Consider the following 19,965-nt stretch of genomic DNA (forward strand, 5'->3'; position numbering starts at 1 on the left):
TTAGATTGATTTGATAGTTTGGCTGAGTTTTGTAGTTCCATGATTAAAAAAATTGAGATTTTTTCCTTCAAACCCTAGATGTATATACAGGCGGTCCCCGAGATACACGGTTAATGGGGACCGAAAACGGCCGCAAAATACCGCGTATCTCGAATTTTCGCGTAAGTCGAATCTCGTGATTTTTAGCCAAAATATCAATAATTTTCGTGTAATTTTGAAAGTAGGGGGTGGTTTTAGCCACTTTATAAATTATTTGATATGATTCTGACGGAATATAACAGTTTTAAACGTTTTTAAATAGTTTTTAACATTCGATCAAAACGGAAATTATTTGGAGATTTACAATTGATGTGTCAAATCAGTACAATTTGTTCAAAGAACTGTCAAATTTAGAAAACCGCGTATCTCCGAATCCGCGTATAAGAGGTACCGTGTATCTCGGGGACCGCCTGTACATCGGTATTTCTGGTCACTTTGCCCAGAGGTCAAGGTGAGCTTTTTGGCGGCCACCGTCGCAAAACCGTCGCAAAACGTCAAAACCGGCGTCGCATGTACTGCAAACCGACGTCGCCAGCGAGCGAAACTCGCAACGATTTCGAGGCGCTGGCGACGGTCGTTTTTGACGTTTTGCGACGGTCTTTGACCTTTGGAGCGAGCTTTTGCCCTGCGGGCCAGTGTGGCCAGATTATATTGGCAGATTTCGGCAGGAGCATTATTGAGAACGCAAACATTTAGGCAGCGGTAATCGCTGATGCGGGCATGCGGGCGTTTTCTGAAAATGTATGGAATTTGACACACGCAGCGGGTGACAGTTTTCAACCACATGCGTCAGAATCAAACAATTTGGATTTTTCCGCACGCACGTCCGCACGCCCGCAGTAGCGATTACCGCTGACTTAACCTTCGTTTCTATGACCAAAAATACACCCCCATCTTTATGACCACCTACCCGGGTAGGTCATACATTTTGTATGAGAAATTGCACTTGTGCGTGGTAAATTGTGCATAACTTCTGTTTTGGTTGTTGAAATGACTTCAAATTTTCAGGGAAGCTTGAAGTCAGGTTTATGTTGGGGACCGCCTGTATATGAAAAATAATTTTGATTTTTTTTTACACTGGAAAGAACAAATTTTCATGCAGCTTTCCTGAAAAAGTGAAGTTTTTTAAATAACTGAAACAGAAGATATGATCAATTTACCATCCAGAAATGCAAACTCCCATACAAAATGTATGACCTACCCGGGTAGGTGTTTTAAGAAGCGCACTTTATTGGTCTGTTGCTCACGGCATGGCAATGGGAACTGAGGGTGACGCGTTTCCTGTCTTTTTATAACTTAAACATGTGCTCTTTGTGACAATACGTATTTGTGATATTTTGACAGTTGTGCGATGTTTTGCAACCAAGGTGAGCACATTTGAATGTAATTGGTACATGTCAATATCCTTACAGTCAGTGTTGCGAACGGTGATAGTCGTCGACATAAAATTTTACAAAATGATTCTTTTTGAAGCATCGCATTCTAGATCCACGCATTCATTCGACAATCACGGAAAAAAATATCATTTGACCCAAGTGCCACAAATCCACTAAACGACCACTAAACGGCTTCTAAACGACTCAAGTTCTCTACCTAAACGGAATATAGAAAGACTTCGTTTAGCAGACGGCAAACGACTCATGCATTCTAAAAATAGCAAAAAAGCTGGTGGCGCTCTCTGTTGGTGGGATACCCCAACCAGTTGAGCTTCATCGCTTGGAGGAGAGCTTTCTCATTTCCTCTGTACTGGTGTATGGTTTCGCATTGAAGTTATGCATCGCTAGAACTAGAACGGCGATACGATTGTTTAAATACTAAACTCCAACGGAAACCACCAGTACTGAAGCAAGTGAGATTTGAGTAATAGTCGTTGGTGTTGATACCCACGTATCTGAACCACACGACCATTCATATAGATTTTTGCTCAGAAAGTTATAAGGCTATATAGGTCATGATAAGATGAAACTTGTCGAAACACATTTCAAGAAAAGGATAGCAATATAATGATGAGTTGTAATACGCCATCTATTGATCAGACCAATGAAGCTGTGGAGCTTTCATTTTTTTTCTATGGATATTAAATTTTCCAGTCGTTTAAGCTTAATCTGTGGCGCTTGGGGACATGATGATATTTTTTCTGCTACAATCATTTGACTTTTTGATTTTGCCGTACCTCAAGTGAACTAGATCTTCATCGAAAATGGGTCCTTTTTTCGTGTTTTCGCGAGAATTTCTATAGTCCTGTAAGAGAACACCATTTTCCTGGAAGTGAAAATATCAAGTGGTCTAATGGCTTAGTATCGGTAAATGCACGATTAAGCAGTTCTGGATTCTCACTGAAAAATGTCAAATGACATTCATTCTACATTTTTTGCAATCATGTCATCGCAAAAGCATTGATTGTCAATGCGCAAATGATTGTCGCTTTTGGAAAGTCGTGTCATGGTAACCATGAATATTATGATCAAAAAATGATTTTGACACCCGCTTACTGCGGATATCATAAAAAAATGTCGACAATTAACAACACTGCTTACAGTAGGTGGTCATAAAGATGAGGGTGTATTTTTGGTCATAGAAACGAAGGTTAAATGTTTGCGTTCTCAATAATGCTCCTGCCGAAATCTGCCAATATAATCTGGCCACACTGGCCCGCAGGGCAAAAGCTCGCTCCAAAGGTCAAAGACCGTCGCAAAACGTCAAAAACGACCGTCGCCAGCGCCTTAAAATCGTTGCGAGTTTCGCTCGCTGGCGACGTCGGTTTGCAGTACATGCGACGCCGGTTTTGACGTTTTGCGACGGTTTTGCGACGGTGGCCGCCAAAAAGCTCGCCTGACCTGCGGACCAGTGTGGCCAGATTATATTGGCAGATTTCGGCAGGAGCACTGTTGAGAACGCAACCATTTAAATTTAATCAATTATTTTAACGATCAATTTCTTTTTACCCTACTAGCAAAGAGAATGAAAAAGTGTGCGACTTTTATAAATAATGTGTGTGGTTTGAAGGAAGATTGTGTGAAGCTATGAATCAAAAGTTGCTTTTATTTGTAATACAAGTGATAAAATATTTATAAACCAAGTTTGATGTGTTAAAGTTTTTCTTTTAATTCGGGTGCACCAAATCCGTGTGAAGGGAAGCGCACAGCGCGCTAAGAAAGAAACGAGCGGGAGGGGGTTTCAGTCCAGCGCAGTGCAACTCGCTGGAATCAAGTGGGGTACCAGTTCAGCGCAGCACAAGCCGAAAGAAACGGAAAGGAAGGGGTATAAGGAAAATACAATGAAACAGCGCGAGCGAGCGTTCTTTTCAGTGAGAGCGCCTCGTGCATTTTAAACCTCCTACCTACCCCTCGTCTGAAAATTTCATTCTCTTTGTCTGTCGGGTAAGCTTTAACCGCCGACAGCGAGATTAAAATTCAAATTTAAATGATTTTCTTTGACGAGCTATTCTCTGAATTCACACAACTGACATTTTTTACTATGAACATTAAATTTTAACGGATAAAATTTTGAATTCCAAACGCATGTAGCATTTTTCAAGTTGCAGGCAAACAAACGTGCATCAGCGCGATAAGTAACACATGAGGATTGCGATCCTTGAAACAGTATTCTAAGCGCCACAGATTAAGCTTAAACGACTGAAAAATCAAATATCTGTGATTTTCGGTAGGATAAATGGAAAATCGGTAGTTTTAGGGCGGTCATCTGTGAATCGGTAGGCATATAAAAAATCGGTAGGAATACAGATAAATCGGTATTTCTGGTCACTCTGCCTGCCTGCCGGATTCATGTATTGTTCATGTCAAATCTTTCCGTAAATGTTCTTTTCTCTTGCGCCCTCGACTGAGAAGGACGTTTTCGTATATTACACCACGAAAGCTGCCAAGTTGTTGTTATTAAAGTTTATTAAAATGATCAATAATCTTACTAAATTAGCTAGAGCAACGTTAAAACCCAAGCGATAGCTAGTTTCGTGTGTATTTGTAATGGAATTTTACTGAAAAATATGAACTCCAAGCTCCGTCTACCATGTGGTGGCGTGGTTCCCAACACCCGGCTGGCTACTTGTGGTAAGTTCGAATGTTTTTATAGTTAAATCCTTAAATTAATCGTAGTATTTCGCTTTCCCTGAACTAGTTCAGAATTACCGCGTTGTGATTTTCCCGCAATTAAATTGCTCCTTGATTGGTACCGACATTGTATGGTCTTGTACTTTGTTGTACATTGTTAGGTTATGTTTGGCTAACTCCATGTGCGTTCCGCGTGTTTTTCAGTTGCTGATGCTGTTGAGGAAGCACGATTGAAAACAAGACGTAACTTTGTCCCGCTATTGCCCGCTCTTTAATTCAAGCATACTGCCTGCATTATTTATTCGACCACATTGCGTCCTTTTTTACATTGCTATACTTGATAGTGATCGTACTATAGCCGATGCTGTTTGTTCTTTCATTTTAGGCATATCCGGCGGGTAAAGGCGTCATCTGCGGCATTAATCCAGCGGCACTGCTAAAAGGTAAGTTCAACTAACTGAAGGAATTCTATGAATAGGATTTATTCCTCGCGTTGATGACACATGACTTAAAACCATGATAACCGATGATTTTTTCAATCATGCACCACTAACTGAAAGCTGCCACTATTCGCTATCTATAATGATTTTACCAAGAAACGTGGTATTCATTTATTCTTTATTCATGATTTGCAGGTACATCATGAATCGGCATGGAAATATACAGGCCTCCGTAGGCGATTATTCCAAGGATAAGAGAATGGCCTTCGAATTTTCTAATACACGCGTCCTTACGTTCGATACTAGGTAAGTAAAATTGAGTTGAATTTTTGAAATGTCTTAACTATAAACCATCGCAAGCGATTAGCGATGATTAATATGAGGATAAAACAGCACAATACCCTTAACTATGGAATGAATTAATGATTCAATATGCACCACACTGAATCTAGTAAAGTTCTAATACGTCATTTATAACTATCGTTGCCAAATATCTGATATGTATTTTTTTATCTTTACCTTTTTCTCTCGCTAGGAGGGACGCTACCTAAATAGCTTCATTTCTGGCATTAACGTGTTTCCAATCGGATTCCATGTCAACCAGGTAAGCTCTACTCATTTTCAATTCAAAATGTACTTAACGATCAGGATTTATTCCTCGCGTTGATGACTCATGACTTAAAAAACCATGATAACCGATGATTTTTTCAATCATGCACCACTAACTGAAGGCTATCTCAGGCAGCTCACTGTAATGCGATTTTGTCAAGGAACAAGATATTAATTTTATCATTATTCATTATTTCCAGGTACATCACATCGAGCATGGAGATGGGTCAGGCACCACCAGCAGATGATAACAATTCGCTATGCGTAAATGATGAAAGGTAAGCAAAATTGAGTAAAACTATTAAAATGTCTAGAAGTATCCATCATTGTGCAAGCATGATAAAATATTATGAGGATAAAACAGCACAATACCCTTAAACATGGAATGAATAAGTGATTCAATATGCACCACACTGAGTTAAATTATGCTGCGCGCATAGCAGCAGTACTCGCTCGTCGGGTACCTTACGCTCAGCAAAATTAACGTTTAAATTTTTATTCTTTTCTACAGAAATCACAACGCGATGCCCTGAAGTTTTTCGTTGCAACAGCCTTTTTAATAGTTCGATAAAGGAGGGGACAGCTTATTTCCACTGGTAAGAAACATACTTAATTTTCTATAATTTGTTGTAAATTCAAATCTCCGGAAAGTTTTTTGCGCATTTCACTGTGATTTTTCATGATGATTGGTTTACCCTATATCATGGAATGAATTATTTTATGATTCTACTTGTACCATGCACCATACTGAAAGTTCGATGAAAAACAAGCAGCTATAATTTTGTCCTCTCGTCCGCAAATTTTAATGTTCGTTTTTCTCTCTTCTCACATTTCACAGCGTGGCGTGGTTTGGCACAGTGTCGACGATCCTTCACTGAACAGCTGTATTAAAATAATGGTAAGAAATAAAAATGATTTTAAGACGACTTTACGAGCGTGTTATACTGTAAATGATGAACAATATCCTTATCTTCCTCCTCTTATTAGATGAATTTTCTTGATTAGGAATGCTTATCTGAAGCTTTTGCTTTTTAAAACTCCCCTCAAAACTAAAAGTGAATCGAAACAATAAGAGATTTTTTTCTTTTTCCTTTCGCAGGAGGTCGTCCCGTGATCATCGTCTTCCTACCATCATTAATCGCGGATATTCTGCCCTTCTGCGACTGAGAGGACGCTAACTTTTTATGGAAGAAAATCATCAGCTCTCAATATTGCGACCGTTTATAAAAGGTATCTAAAAAATCGTATTATTTATCCTAGAAGCATAGAAACCCTAGTGCGAGCGGTCGGCAACCTTGCGGTTTTTTTCCATCGTCCTTTTTAAGAAGTTCAGTTTTCCATTTGAAAATAAATACACTGCCAATGTATTAAAAACATTGAAACAGTTAACGATATTTGTTTAAATGTCGAATCTGACGAGGTTTATATTGTGCAAAAGAGGTAAATTATCACAAACTCCTTGATCAGCAGGCTTCTGTTAAATTTTCATACAACAGAAAAGATCAAGAGAGTGGTCTACCGTAGTTCAGTATTTACAAAAGCGAAATACATTCCACTGTTTTTCATCAATAGATGAAAGATAGAAAAATAAAGGATGAACATTTACTTTTGTCATAATTTATGGTACGATTCTTGTGGATCTTCTCAGTTACTTGTGTAGTAGTGTTTTCACTCTTTGAACCGTATCGGTTGCCGTTCACTGTACTAGGACAGCTGTTCTATGATAACAGTATTGAAAAAAAGTCGTTGATGAATTGTGCTCTTATTGATCCTGAGCTTAAATGACGGATTTCATAGTCGGTTTCTTTCTCCTTGCCGTCTATGAAAAATTGAACCCTGAAACATCTACCATTTTTCCATATTTTACCTTGCGCATGACATTTCTGTAAAACTAAGCAAACAACTTTTTTTTGTATTTTCTTTTCCATCAAGCGTTCTGACATCATTGAGATATTAGTGGGGACGTCATCAACGCTCTCGATCGACGGCCAGCGTGTGATATGCTTCGGTGATCTTTTATATTGTGATAGCTCTCATTGCAGAAATAAAAGAAGCTACGTTTTATAAACAATGAAAACGTGTTTTACTTTTTTGTATTTTGTAAATGGAGCGCCAATACGCAGTTGGTTGATACGGGTATCGGTCGTGTCCCCCCTTCACAAGGAGGAAATAATACTTTACAGCGAAAATGAGATACCGGCAGAAGAAGAACAACAAGCGTGTGGGGGTGTCTAACACGCCCCTTTTCCAACGGCGTGAACTATTCCGAAAAATAGTTCTCATCTTCCAGCCCCTCCGGCATGTACGTTAGGCCCGACTCGTCCTTGTGCAGCAGATTGTACCCGGCGCCGTACCGGAGGTCTTTCATCAGCTTGGTCGGCGCGTTGCGCAAATGCAGCGGCACGCCCGGCATCGGGCCCTTCCACCCGTCGATCGCTGCCCGGCACCGCTTGTACGCTTCGTACACCTCGCGGCTTTTCGGGGCGCGGGCCAGATACACCGCACACTGCGCGATGATGCAGTCCGCTTCCGGCAGCCCGACGGACTGGACGGCGTTCAGCGTTGCGGTCGCTACCTGCAGTGCGTTCGCGTCCGCCAGCCCAATATCTTCGCTCGCCATCCGCACCATACGCCGGCAGATGTAGCGTGGATCCTCGCCGGACGCAACCATGCGCGTCGCCCAGTACAGGGCGGCGTTGTCGTCCGAGGCGCGGATCGATTTGTGCAGCGCGGATATGATGTCGTAGTGCTGGTCGCCCTTCCGATCGTACAGCAGGTGCGATTTCTTCAGACCCTCGCGCACATCCTCCAGCGTGACGGTGATGAGCGAATCGGTGAACGAGCGGCCGTTGGTTGCGGGCGGCGGCGCGGCAGCACTCGATAAGGCAAGCTGCAGACTGTTCAGCCCGATCCGTGCGTCACCGTCGCAGGTTTCCGCCAGCCATCGGATAGTTTCCTCGTGTACAAGCATCCTACAAGGGAAGGAGGGTAGTATGAAGAATTTGGAAAAAAACGTTATTACAAGCAGGCATTATTGGGGGGGACAAAATACAAACGTCTTAAAAACTCACTTTAAACACAATTGTCCTTTTCTTTTTCTTTTGACGTAACGATCAATTGAGATCATTTAAGCAAGCCATGGAATTGCATGTTCAACTTCCGTATTGTTCAATGCTTCGCGGGAAATAGTTCGTATTCGTAATGTATTCGTTAAAGTCTTTCCTTAATCACATCCCTTGTTATTTCTTCTAATAATACCTTGTTTCAGCTATTCCTTTTTAGATACATCATTCGAAGGTAACTTTAAGCACTTAACAATCGTTCTTCAAGAAATTTCAACTAACCTTGGTACGTACGACGTCTTGCTCAGGTCCGGCACGTTGTTGTTCAGGCTTGCCGGCACCATGACCGTTTTGTACTCGGGCAGCGCCCGTTCAATGATGCGCATCATGCTGTCCACCGTATGTTTCTCCAGCACGATCACCCGGCACCGGCTGAGCAGGGCCGAGTTCAGGCTGAACGAGGGATTCTCCGTCGTCGCACCGATCAGCGTGATCGTGCCGGATTCCACGTGCGGCAGAAAGATGTCCTGCTGCTGCTTGTTGAACCGATGGATCTCGTCCATGAACAGGATCGTGCGGCGATTAAACTTCGACTCGTTCTTCGCCACCTTTACCACCTCCTTCACCTCCGCCACGCCCGCCATCGTGGCGGACAGCTTGGCGAACCGCAGCGTGCCCACGTTCCGCTTGCACCGGTTGGCAATTATGTTGGCGAGTGTCGTTTTGCCACAGCCGGGCGGTCCCCACAGGATCATGCTCGGGATCGTATCGTGCTCGAACAGTTTGCGCAGTATCGTGTTCTGCCCGATGATCTGCTCCTGCCCGACGTACTCTTCGATGGTCGAGGGACGGACCCGTTCGGCCAGCGGTACGTTCGATTCTGGGGTCGCATTTGGGCACGACGGTGCCGGTCGAGCGGCTGGCGCTGGATCCATCATTTTGGGCTTTTTGTTTTGGCTGTCGCTTGCTGCCGGCTCCTCCTCATCGTCCGTGTCGAGGCTGGTGATTTCGATCGGTTGCTCCGCTTTGGCGCTGGACGTTACGGTAGGTGCCGCCGGGGCGGTTTCATTTCGACCGCGCTTTGCCGGTTTTGGGCTGCGCTCGAAGATGCTAAAGTTACGCTTTGGCCCTTGCGAGGATGTTGGTGTATTGGAAGCTGGCTGCTGTTGCTGCTGTTCGCCCGGACTGCCATCGTTTCCGTGAGTCATCGTCAGACACTCATCTACATGCTGCTCGATGTTGGCGATCGGGAACCACTTGTCGCAGATCGGACAGACCGCTTTGCGTGTGCTGGTCGATGGTTGTGGATCATCAAATTCACTCGAGCTCGCCATCGTGCATCTGAACGGTGCGATCGTAATGGCACAGAATAGGAAAATAGAGCAGCAATGTTACCGCCTGTTGAATGTAGAAGGGGACTGATTTTGAAAAACTCGCGGGCAAACCGAGACCGACGCTGATTGTCAACTGCGGACGTAAACATTGTGGTAATCAGAGTTACCAGAAATACCGATTTATCTGTATTCCTATCGATTTTTTATATGCCTATCGATTCACAGATGACCGCTCTAAAAATACCGATTTTCCATTTATCCTACCGAAAATCACAGATATTTGATTTTTCAGTCGTTTAAGCTTAATCAGCACGTACGATAAATTCGTATCCGATGGAGCCCTGCAGCGGCTCTAAGGTCGCGTGGAGGCCCGAGAAAAAGAACTTGCCACCATTGAGAAGAAAATGTGCATCTTAGTCCTTCTTTGGCTAAGGATTCCAAGTACAATTATCAGATCAACATTTTAGAAAGATCTTCATTTGTGTAACCGCTGATTAGATTTGATCCATATCCTAGGTAAAGGATGCATATTCTCTTGAAATGGAACTTTCATGTTGCGCATTAGTGCCCCCTCCCCCCCCCCCCATCCCGCTTAACACTTCTTTCGCTTTCACTTCTTTTTTAAACTGGAGTTAAGTTTCGAGTTTTAAACTACCGAAAACTAGCGATAAAAATTTGATGCGCCTACTGAAAACTGCCAAAATAATCTGGCCACACTGGTGGTAATTCGCGTCTGCTTGCGGAATGTCATCCGTGGGTTCCCAAGCAACAATCCCAAGGAGCAATGTATTGCTCCTAAATACCCAGGGGACAAAAGCATGCGCAGATAAGCAACGAGCTGCTATTAAGGGATTCAAGAACAAAGTGATTTACCAATTAGCCAATAATTAACCAACAACCAAGTTTTTAAACAGTTTAAGTTTCTTATATTGAGAGTTTTGTTCAAATTTTATGTCATGTTTTTTTTATTGCGTTAATTCACCTTCCTAAATCACGATACTTTAAAAATCACAAGTGCCACAAATCCACTAAAAGGAATCTTTAAAGACTTCGTTTAGCAGACGGTAAATGACTGATTCAATTAAAAAATATCAAAATAACTGGTGGCAACATCTGTTGCTGGGATAGCCTCATCATAACCATCATAAATGAAGGAAATAAGATTTGAGTAATGGTCGTTGGTGTTGATACCTTTGTATATGACCATTCGACCACGACCATTCTTATAGATTTTTGCTCGAAAAGATAGAAGGGAATATAGGCCATGATTACATAAAAATAGGCGAAACACATTGCAAGAAAAGAACAGCAACATAGTGATGAGTTGCAAAACGCTATCTATCGAGCGAACTAGTGAAGGTATGGATTTTTCGTTTTTTTTCTGTGGATTTTTGATTTTCTAGTCGGTTTAGCTTAATCTGTGGTGATTGGACAGTGAAACTAAGCTGATTTCTTTGTTTTCAATGGATATTTGATTTTCCAGTCGTTTATGCTTAATCTGTGGCGGTTGGATAGTAGTTTGATTAGGCAAACAAATATTTTAACTGAAACTTTCACGGCTGTAACGAATTCTCTTTGAAATATTTCGTATTTTGAATTGAATCAGAACAAATAGCATTCCACCATTCTAATTTGTGTATATAACGACTTTGATTATTCGCAGTTGTAACTTTCAAAGAGTTTTGTGACAACTTTTTTACTTTCGAACACAGAAAGCGTGTGTTCAAATCCTGATTTTATGAGAATTTTTTTTTTCTTTTTTTTGAAACTGTTTCTATACAAATTGATCACTATCAGCAAAATAACATTAAATGCATTCTAACCGCTACTTAATCGCCAGAAGGATAGTAGCAGTAATTAATTGTCTTTGATATATTTTAATAAATGATTTCGTTTTGAATTTTGAATTTGAGTTGGTAACTGACAAATGAAATCCTTGCAAGCGCCTTTAAACTGCACTGTTTTGTTGTGGTTTTCAGGTGATGTGTGTGAGATTCAATAACACGATCTAGGTGTTATGTTCTGTTGCGTGGTGGACTGCATTATTCAGTTCCTCAATACAAGAACGTTAAAAGCTGTTAATATATTAAACTAATTTCGATAGCTCTAATAAAATATGAAATTATATAAATATGTAACTCGTCGTAATAATGTTAAGTGAACATAGTAAAATTATAATGTTTTCCAACGATAATTCCTCAACCAGAATTATGTTACGACCAGTCAAAAGAGATGTAAAAAATCTTCAATTTTACAACTCAATTCCGTAACACTTACGTTCAAACACGAAGGAATAGAATTTTCAAATATAATAAAATAAGTAACATTCCTACAATTCCTCACTAAAAGATATGTGACATGGGGAGTCAGGTTCATCGCATTCCTGCTGCCTTTCGACAACTTCATAATTGAACCAAAGGATTGATAGTGCACAGTACAACAAAGGCTACCCCATTTCCCGTTTAGCAAAGCGTACACGTGGGATGGGATATCGTGTTGTCGTAGGTTGTCATTCGCTCCTTGTTTCCTACCGAACCATGCAACATGGAAACTCACAGGGGGGAACTACTACAACTATCTACTCATCACCTAACTTAGGAGGGGGAATTCAACACGACTCGTTCTTTGTCCCAGTCTGAGACTCCCCCTTTTAGTTCGATGCGCTTTCTACTGCCTGCAATAAAAAAGGCCAGAGACCCACGTACCGCACCGAACGGGCAATCGGGCACGTTGCAAAAAAAAAGGTGCTGAAAAGTAGTGCAAGGGGAATGTCAAGTTTATCATTTCGCGATGGTGCTACCCCGCCAAAAAAATTCGGAACACAGCACAGCAGTGCTAAACAAACGCCAGGTCGGATGCTTATCGATCCAACAATTTAAACAGCGGCGGTCACGGTAGGCCAGCATTCCCGGACCGGCACCGCAGGCGGCACCAAACGTACGCTGACCGTGCAGTGCAATGGACGCGTTTCCGATCACGAGCGAAGATCCGGATGTGCGCCAACAGTTTGCGGAAAACATCTTCCAAATATTGCGCCCACTGTCTGCGCTCGAGATGCCACGTGGCAACCGGCCGACCGATGGCGATTCGTCCGAGTGTAGTGCCCTGTCCGATCCGTTCTCCGATCTGGATGAATCGTACATACTGTTGGATCAGCGCAAGAAGGTATGCATTGGACAGCTAGGTACAGCGTATTTTCCCCCCCGGTTACATGTGTTTGTTTTGCGTAGAAACCCGGCGTGGATGAGACGGATGAGCTGCTGCTAATGAATCAATTTACACCCGAGTTCCGGTGCGCTTACGATGAGCTGATGGCGACGGGCGAGAACCGGCACCGGAAGCAGGCGAAGGAAACGGCACCCGAACCGGCGGGCACGTCGAGCGGTTCCGGCTGTGCCGCCTGTCCGGTGGATCTGCAAACGGCCACCGATTTCAGCCCCAAGTTCCGGTCGTTTATCGACGAGATGCTGCGCAAGTGTGACCTGCAGCACCACCAGGAGGAGAAGAAACGGCGCGAACAGCAGCAGGCGCTGCAGCAGCGTAAGAAGGGGCGCGTGCGGGCGATCGTGTCGGAGGAATCGTTCTGCGGGCTGGAGACGGACTCGATGTCGGGGATGTGGCGTATGCTGGACGCAATGTCGGAGAATGAGCGCGAGCTCTTCCCGACGTCCGGTCCCCACTACGATCTGTACTACGATCGGCGGTTCGATTGGATGACGCGGGACGAGATACCGTGGGAGCAGATTGAAACGTCCAAGAAGAAGTGCGAACAGTGGCTAAAGATACCGGGCCAGATGGAGCAGAACGATGGTGCGAAAGCGAAACAGAACCAATAGCAAGGCAATAGCAAGTGCAGCGGAGGTTTTCGAAACGTTTTGTACTTTGTAGTGTGTTTTTTTTTATAAATTGTGTGTTTTTTTTCAAAAACCGTGTGCTTCATGTTTACAGGTTTTAGAAGGTTTTATGTATCCAGTGATGTTACACACATATTGTTGTGTTCTAACACTTGTATTTATTTAGAAACTTATACAACGTACATAATAAATAAAACATAAATGAAACAATCACAATAAAACGTATACTGTACGGTGGCCGCGCACCAGCCGCACCGAGCGCCCCTGCCGAGAGCTCCTGCTCGATCGGCTCGCAAACACACTCTAACTGTGCGCTCGGCACACACTAAGCCTTGCGCTGCTTAGTGTGTGCGACAGTGTGCGTGACACACTGTCGTCCCCCTGGACGTTGACCGGTGGCAGCGCAACTGCCACGGCAAGTCCAGGGGTCGGCACGGCTGCCCACAACACATATGGTGTAGTTCGAGACAAAACGGAAGCAAAGCAGACGTCTACTTCCTGTTGTAAGAACCACACCACAAGATTGTCGTCTCCCATGGTTCTGCACAGCAAAACGTCGCAGAATACATTTTATGCTGAGTTTGCATAAAATGTGTCATACCCCATGAGTCAGCGATCACCTGCATCTACCCGAAGATAACATCGGTGTTAACAACTGAAGGAGCATCCGTGCGGTAGGCTTAGGCCCGAGTCAGTTAGGACTAGAGAGTTCATTAAAATAAATTATTAAATAAGAACTCATGATTTTTTCAATTCATTTAAATGAAGTGAAATATGACACCAAAACGTAAAATAGTGTTTCACTAAAGTTTAGTTTAAATCCAGAATATAACAATTGATGGAAATTCAATTAAAGATATAAATGAAAACACAAGCTTATAGTAATATAAATAGTAGAATAGAAAAATATGATCATTGCTAGGAAGATAAACTTAAAGGAAACAAATACACGAACAGAACATAATGCGAACAGAATTGGTAACTAAGAGGTAAAAGTGTTCCAAAAAGGAGACCGAGTGTAATGTAACGTGAAATTATTAGTTATTTAATAATACAATCACAAAATGATAATGCGTGCGTGAACCATTATTCTTGCGAACTGAGCTCCATACAGCTCTCATCTGTGACTAATTTTTTGAATGACTCAGTAAAACAAGTGTTTTCCCTAATGTGATCCTCAAAGGAAAAAGCAGTTCATCTCAAAGAACCTGTCGCGACGGACGAAGCTGGGACAATATAGTACCTATATAGTTCCGGTATTCACATACGCCTCTGAGCCATGGACACTGTCCAAATCTGACGAAACCCTCTTAGCCGCGTTCGAGAGGAAGATGCTCAGAAGGATACTTGGCCCCGTATGTGTGGAAGGACAATGGAGGAGCCGCTATAATGACGAGCTATACGAGATGTACGGCGACCTCACTGTCGTGCAGCGTATCAAGCTCGCCAGGCTCCGGTGGGCTGGCACTGTTGTACGCATGGAAACGGACGACCCAGCCCGTAAAGTCTTTTTAGGCCGTCCACAAGGGCAGAGGAGGCGTGGTAGGCCCAAATTGAGGTGGCAAGATGGCGTGGAGGCGTCCGCCATTAAGGCCGGGATAACGGACTGGCAGACGAAGGCGCGAGACCGTGAGCGGTTTCGGACACTCCTGAGGCAGGCCAAGACCGCAAAGCGGTTGTAGCGCCGGATAAGTAAGTAAGTAAGATCCTCAAAGGATAAAACTTTTTTTTACATTCATCTTAACGCTTTGCTAAAGATTTTTGAGGATTCATTAATGATGAATATTATGAATAACAGGGCAAAAATCAACCAATGTTATGCAGAAATCCAGCACGGATTAGTCCGAAGAAGTAGAGTATTATGCCAATGCCAATGAATACAGAGCCAACGGATTGGAAGAACAACTGATCAAACCTGATTTCATTGGGTGTGACACATTTACTGTTCTAAGGAGTTTTGCGCTGCTGTAGCCATTGGAGGAGAGTTTTACGGTATGCTTTAGCGTGCAGCTATCGCCAAGGAAGTGACTTGAAGATACGTAGATTGACAAATTTGAAACTTTTTGAAGAGAATTGTCCTGATGTGGCAAATTGTTATTGTACAATTGTGTATTTTATATACATTTTAACATACTTGAACAATTAAATCGGATGTAATACTCTACATAACATGATATCAATGTTAATGTAGTAAGCAAAACCCACAATATTCAGACAAACAAGCCGAATTTAAGTGATATTTTACCTGAAAAGCATAATATCCGATTGTTATACATCCGATCAAAATCATAACTTAACACTCAACGAACCTTGTGCAATATTTTTTATAATTTTAATATGTTTTTCTATGAATTCGTAAGAATTTTGTCTAAGCTCTTCCCTGCGTATTTCCCAACGTGCATGGAAACGCGTAGCAGAAGCTTCTCACGATGCTAGCAAAACGTTTGGCTCCCTGTAAGTTGGTATAATACCGGTACCAGGAAACCCCCTGAAGGGTTAATAAAGCACAAACCTCTTCCGAGTAACTTGCTGCAGTACAGCAGCTCAGAGCATCATCGCACGGGGCAAGCGAACCACTCGAACTCCACCGAATGTCCACCGGCAGTAAAACGGTACCACCGAGCATGTTGTGTTTGCTCGAGTGCAATCTTCGCAAGTACCTTCAATAACACTCAAATAAATCTCACCATTACTCAAAACGCTCGGCACAAACACATGCACCGAGCTGTATCAGGTTACATACCAGTTCAAACATCCTGTCCGGTGCACTGTTTGCATACTTTCTCGATTATTGAAGGTGCCCGCGGCGTTAGTTTTGGGCCCGGCTGCTGCTGTGCTGATTGATAGCCTCGAGATGTGCGTGTTTTTTTGCCCTGTAATGACGGGGCTGTTGTAGTCAGGATTACAAATAATTGCGATCTCATAATGCGTCGACTGAACGCATACACGATACACGTACGGCCGGCCAGTTCCGGTGCGGGTGTACATGCGCTTAAATTGAATATTATCCATCCAGCAAACAGTACCCACACGCACACACACACCATTAACGCCCTGATGACCACCCCAGCCGGCGTACTGGTGGCTTGAAAAGTGGTTCGAAAATGGCCGTGCATAAATGATGGACCGTCTGGTTAATTTTAATTTCCCCGTGTCTGTGTCTGGGAAAGGAGATGATCCACATCAGCACACATGTTCTCGACGCAACGGCAGCGTTTCTTATGCGCACGACGGCGAGGGAATGCCAGTGGACCCGCTGGCAGTGTTGAAAAGGGTTTTTTAAAATTTCGCTAGCACCTTGTAAGCCCTTTCACTCGCAATTAATCCGTACCGTAGCGAGGAAACGAGAACGTCCAGGACGTCCCCAGGTGATCCCCAAGCCGGAAGGTGTCGAAGCGTAAAAGGGGCACAGGTTTCGCTTCCCGGAAAACAAACTAAAAGAACATCGCAACAAAAAAAGGTGGGGGAAAACAACATAATAATTAATTTATAACCGAGCAATTCATCCAACCCCGTTGTGGGTCCATTCCCTTCTTTTTTTTTGTTGATGTTGCTCCCTTTCGTTTGCACACCAACGAAAACCGGATGTTTCTGAACACCCCTGCAACCTTCCCGACCGCCCATTGAACTGCACAAAAAGTGAACAATTTAATTCGCTCATTTTTCTGCTCCAGTGGGAGCACTTTCCTGCCAAAACCATCAAACAAAACGATCCGACAAACAGGGGAGGGTTGAGCTGAGGGAAGTTTGATGATGTTCGTGTTTTTTTTTGTTTGCGAAGGAATGACCATATAAAAACCAACACTTCTCTACCGACGGATCGCTGGGAGGAATGTTGCATGGGACCCAGCAAACTGTTGAACTGATGAGCGGCATGAGCTTGAGAAAAGAGTTTTGGGCGAGCTATTTAGCATGTAAAGTTTCGATCGGTATGGTTTATTTTAGCTCAGCGCTTTGGATAAATCACAGCAAAAAGATCACAAGGGAAAGGGTCTTTTGTCAAGCAAAAAATGTGAACTTTACTAAAGGTATAATTAACAATTGTCACACGAGATTGGTTTAGAGGGAGTTGCGTATTTTTTGGCTCAGGCTAGTGATATACTAAAATTTTCGTATTGGATTACCATTTATCGGCGATAATACTATTTTTTGTACACTGAAATGTACACAATAAATCTATTTGATGTTTGGTAGAAGTGAGACACCATGAGACCAAGAGATGATTATACAAAAACTAACAAACATACATCAATGACTGTTTCAGGATACATAATAATGTCATACTATCAAGTTCCCCACGGGTCCCTGAAGACATTGGAAAAGGATTTTTTTTAAATTGTTATAAGGAATTGAGAGATATGACATGAGTTGGTAAAACACTATAATTTATTTATGGTTTAAGACACATTTAGTCAACAATCTTTTTTACTGGAAAACAGTATAATTTTTGTGGTATCGAACTTAGTTAATTGATGTACACCATCGCTTTCAATCTTAAACCTCATTATTTTCCAGCTTTAATAACACATGTAAAATTCAAACCTGGACAATAGAACTATCAAATTATGTAAGCCTAGTGGTATTCGATGCGAGGATATTGACACATTGTTGTTAGAAGAGCCAATAGATATTTAAAAAAATAAAATATCTATTTAAATCAAGCTATACATGCACGTGTATATTTTTATGTCAATCACTGTATCTCAACGCAGCATGTCGTGTAGGAGCGCTTATTATTTTGAGGTGCAATTTTTCATCGCCTACTTTAGCACGAAGGCACATTCTTGCTAACCAAAACTCATCCGATCACCTGGTGAAGCTTTTTTACAAAACACAAAAAAACAATAAACACAAAAAAGCAGGAAGGAAAATAAAAACCAGGCGCTAAAAGGGATACCGTTTACACTTTTAATTGCCGTGTCAAACAATGCGCGCCAGGGTTTAAGGGTGGTATATTCATGCTGGGATTTTTAACTCATCCGTTCGCCCGCTGTAAAGGTGCGAACCGAATCAGCTCAGTGTTTTGCTTTACCAAGAAAAAGGGATAATTATATCTATGAATCTGTTTAGATGGGTGTATAATAACACGGAAAAATTCAACCCCTCAGCTAATAAGGACTAACCGAGCGATGAATTACTTTGAAGTGATACTGGCCAGCGTTACTTTATTGCAGCAATTTTTATTTTTTTAGTGTGCATAAGATATTGTATATCTTTGAGCATGAAACATAAGGTATTAAAGAACGTGTTGAATTTAATCGCAGTTACTTTTAAGTAGATAATTCGACTCTTTTGCTTAAAACGCCTAAAAGTATGCAATAGCTTAGTCTAAAAGTATGCAATACCTTAGTCTAAAAGTACGCAAAAGCATGCAGTATGCTGCTTTAACAAATTGTTTTCTTTTAATCAATATAACCAAATTAATATAGTATTTTGTTTCGGAAAAAGCAGCACCTGCAAAACCTCATTTTCAGATGCAGATGCATACCATCAAAGAAAGCTTCCTAGCCGCCAAACGAGTTGCTTGGTGCACGGGTGCAAATGTTTTTCCCACGTGTAGTGGTGGTTTCATTTGGAACATTCTTTCAGCATCCCGGACAACGCAAAAATGTAGCCATTTTCTGCTGGCTGTAGAATAACTTCGTAAAAAAAAAATCCCCGGCTCTAACTAAAGGTTTCCCGGGTAGTCACCCGGAATTCCTGTTTGGATCGCCCCGCACTATACCGCCGCTCAATATCCGGGCTTGCCTTTTCAATTTATATGCATTTTATTTTTATCGCGGTGCATCAACGTTCTTTTTTTGGTTCGTTCTTTCTCTCTCTCCCTCTGTGCGATTCAAGAAGAAATACATTTGCAGGCGGTGTGGAACGCTCTTTCATCATCACCTGGTCGATATCGTTTGTGGACGAGCTTGCGTTCGTTGTTTATTTGCAGATTATTTTTTTCCGTCGGTATGTTCACCGGACGTGCCCGAACGTGCGTCCCTCTCGTTACGCTGCCCGTTTGCTACATCTTTTTGCGGCGTGCTGTACGGCAGGATGTATTTTTGTTGTTGTTGAGACAGCGTTCTCTTTCTCTCTTTCACACACATACAGACACTCAATCAGCGTGGGCCACGTACCGGCACGACATGGAACGAGGTTTTCCTCTTCCTCTTTATTGAATCAAACCTAGACCGGGATTTGAGTGGGTTCGTGATTCAAATGGACTTCGCTGGCGGGGTAGTATCGGATCGGGCGTGAGCCAATTTCGGCAGTCATTGAGCGTTGAATGGGCGGTATGCTACTTGAGCGGAGCTTTATTTTCGCAGCAATCGATGCGGTGTGGATTGCAGGCGGCTTTACTTTATGATGAACGTGCAACAGTGAAGAGTTGTTGCACATCGAACGGGAACTAGCTTGAGGAGGCATAGAAATAGTTTAATTTTCGGACGAATTTTCAAAATTATTTCAAAAATACAATGCCGACAGAGGCACTACTGAATATCAACCCTCTTTCTAACCGCCTAAATGTATGCAATGTATACTTAAATGCGTTATAGGGTTTACTAAGTAATTTT

General features: G+C 42.5%; 2 protein-coding genes and 1 long non-coding RNA gene across 3 annotated transcripts; 2 read left to right on the forward strand and 1 right to left on the reverse strand.

The window, feature by feature from the left end:
• The first annotated feature begins 3,853 nt into the window (after nucleotides 1-3,853).
• Nucleotides 3,854-7,232, forward strand: LOC120903420. The gene is made up of 9 exons (XR_005739598.1): nucleotides 3,854-4,106; nucleotides 4,492-4,549; nucleotides 4,742-4,852; nucleotides 5,082-5,150; nucleotides 5,356-5,433; nucleotides 5,667-5,751; nucleotides 5,994-6,053; nucleotides 6,255-6,385; nucleotides 7,088-7,232. It is a non-coding gene; the product is annotated as an uncharacterized LOC120903420 (long non-coding RNA).
• LOC120903419 (ATPase WRNIP1-like) lies at nucleotides 7,225-9,679 on the reverse strand. Its single transcript, XM_040312843.1, has 2 exons — nucleotides 8,500-9,679; nucleotides 7,225-8,127 (listed from the first exon to the last, which is right to left on the reverse strand). Exons 1-2 carry the CDS (start codon nucleotides 9,549-9,551, stop codon nucleotides 7,416-7,418), a joined length of 1,764 nt encoding a protein of 587 aa, XP_040168777.1. The 5' UTR covers nucleotides 9,552-9,679; the 3' UTR covers nucleotides 7,225-7,415.
• A 2,793-nt stretch (nucleotides 9,680-12,472) lies between these two features.
• LOC120901961 lies at nucleotides 12,473-13,709 on the forward strand. The gene is made up of 2 exons (XM_040310354.1): nucleotides 12,473-12,716; nucleotides 12,782-13,709. Exons 1-2 carry the CDS (start codon nucleotides 12,510-12,512, stop codon nucleotides 13,385-13,387), a joined length of 813 nt encoding a protein of 270 aa, XP_040166288.1. The 5' UTR covers nucleotides 12,473-12,509; the 3' UTR covers nucleotides 13,388-13,709.
• The last annotated feature ends 6,256 nt before the right edge of the window (nucleotides 13,710-19,965 follow it).

The sequence above is a fragment of the Anopheles arabiensis genome, chromosome 3 (genome assembly GCF_016920715.1).
Source record: "Anopheles arabiensis isolate DONGOLA chromosome 3, AaraD3, whole genome shotgun sequence".
Taxonomy (NCBI): domain Eukaryota; kingdom Metazoa; phylum Arthropoda; class Insecta; order Diptera; family Culicidae; genus Anopheles; species Anopheles arabiensis.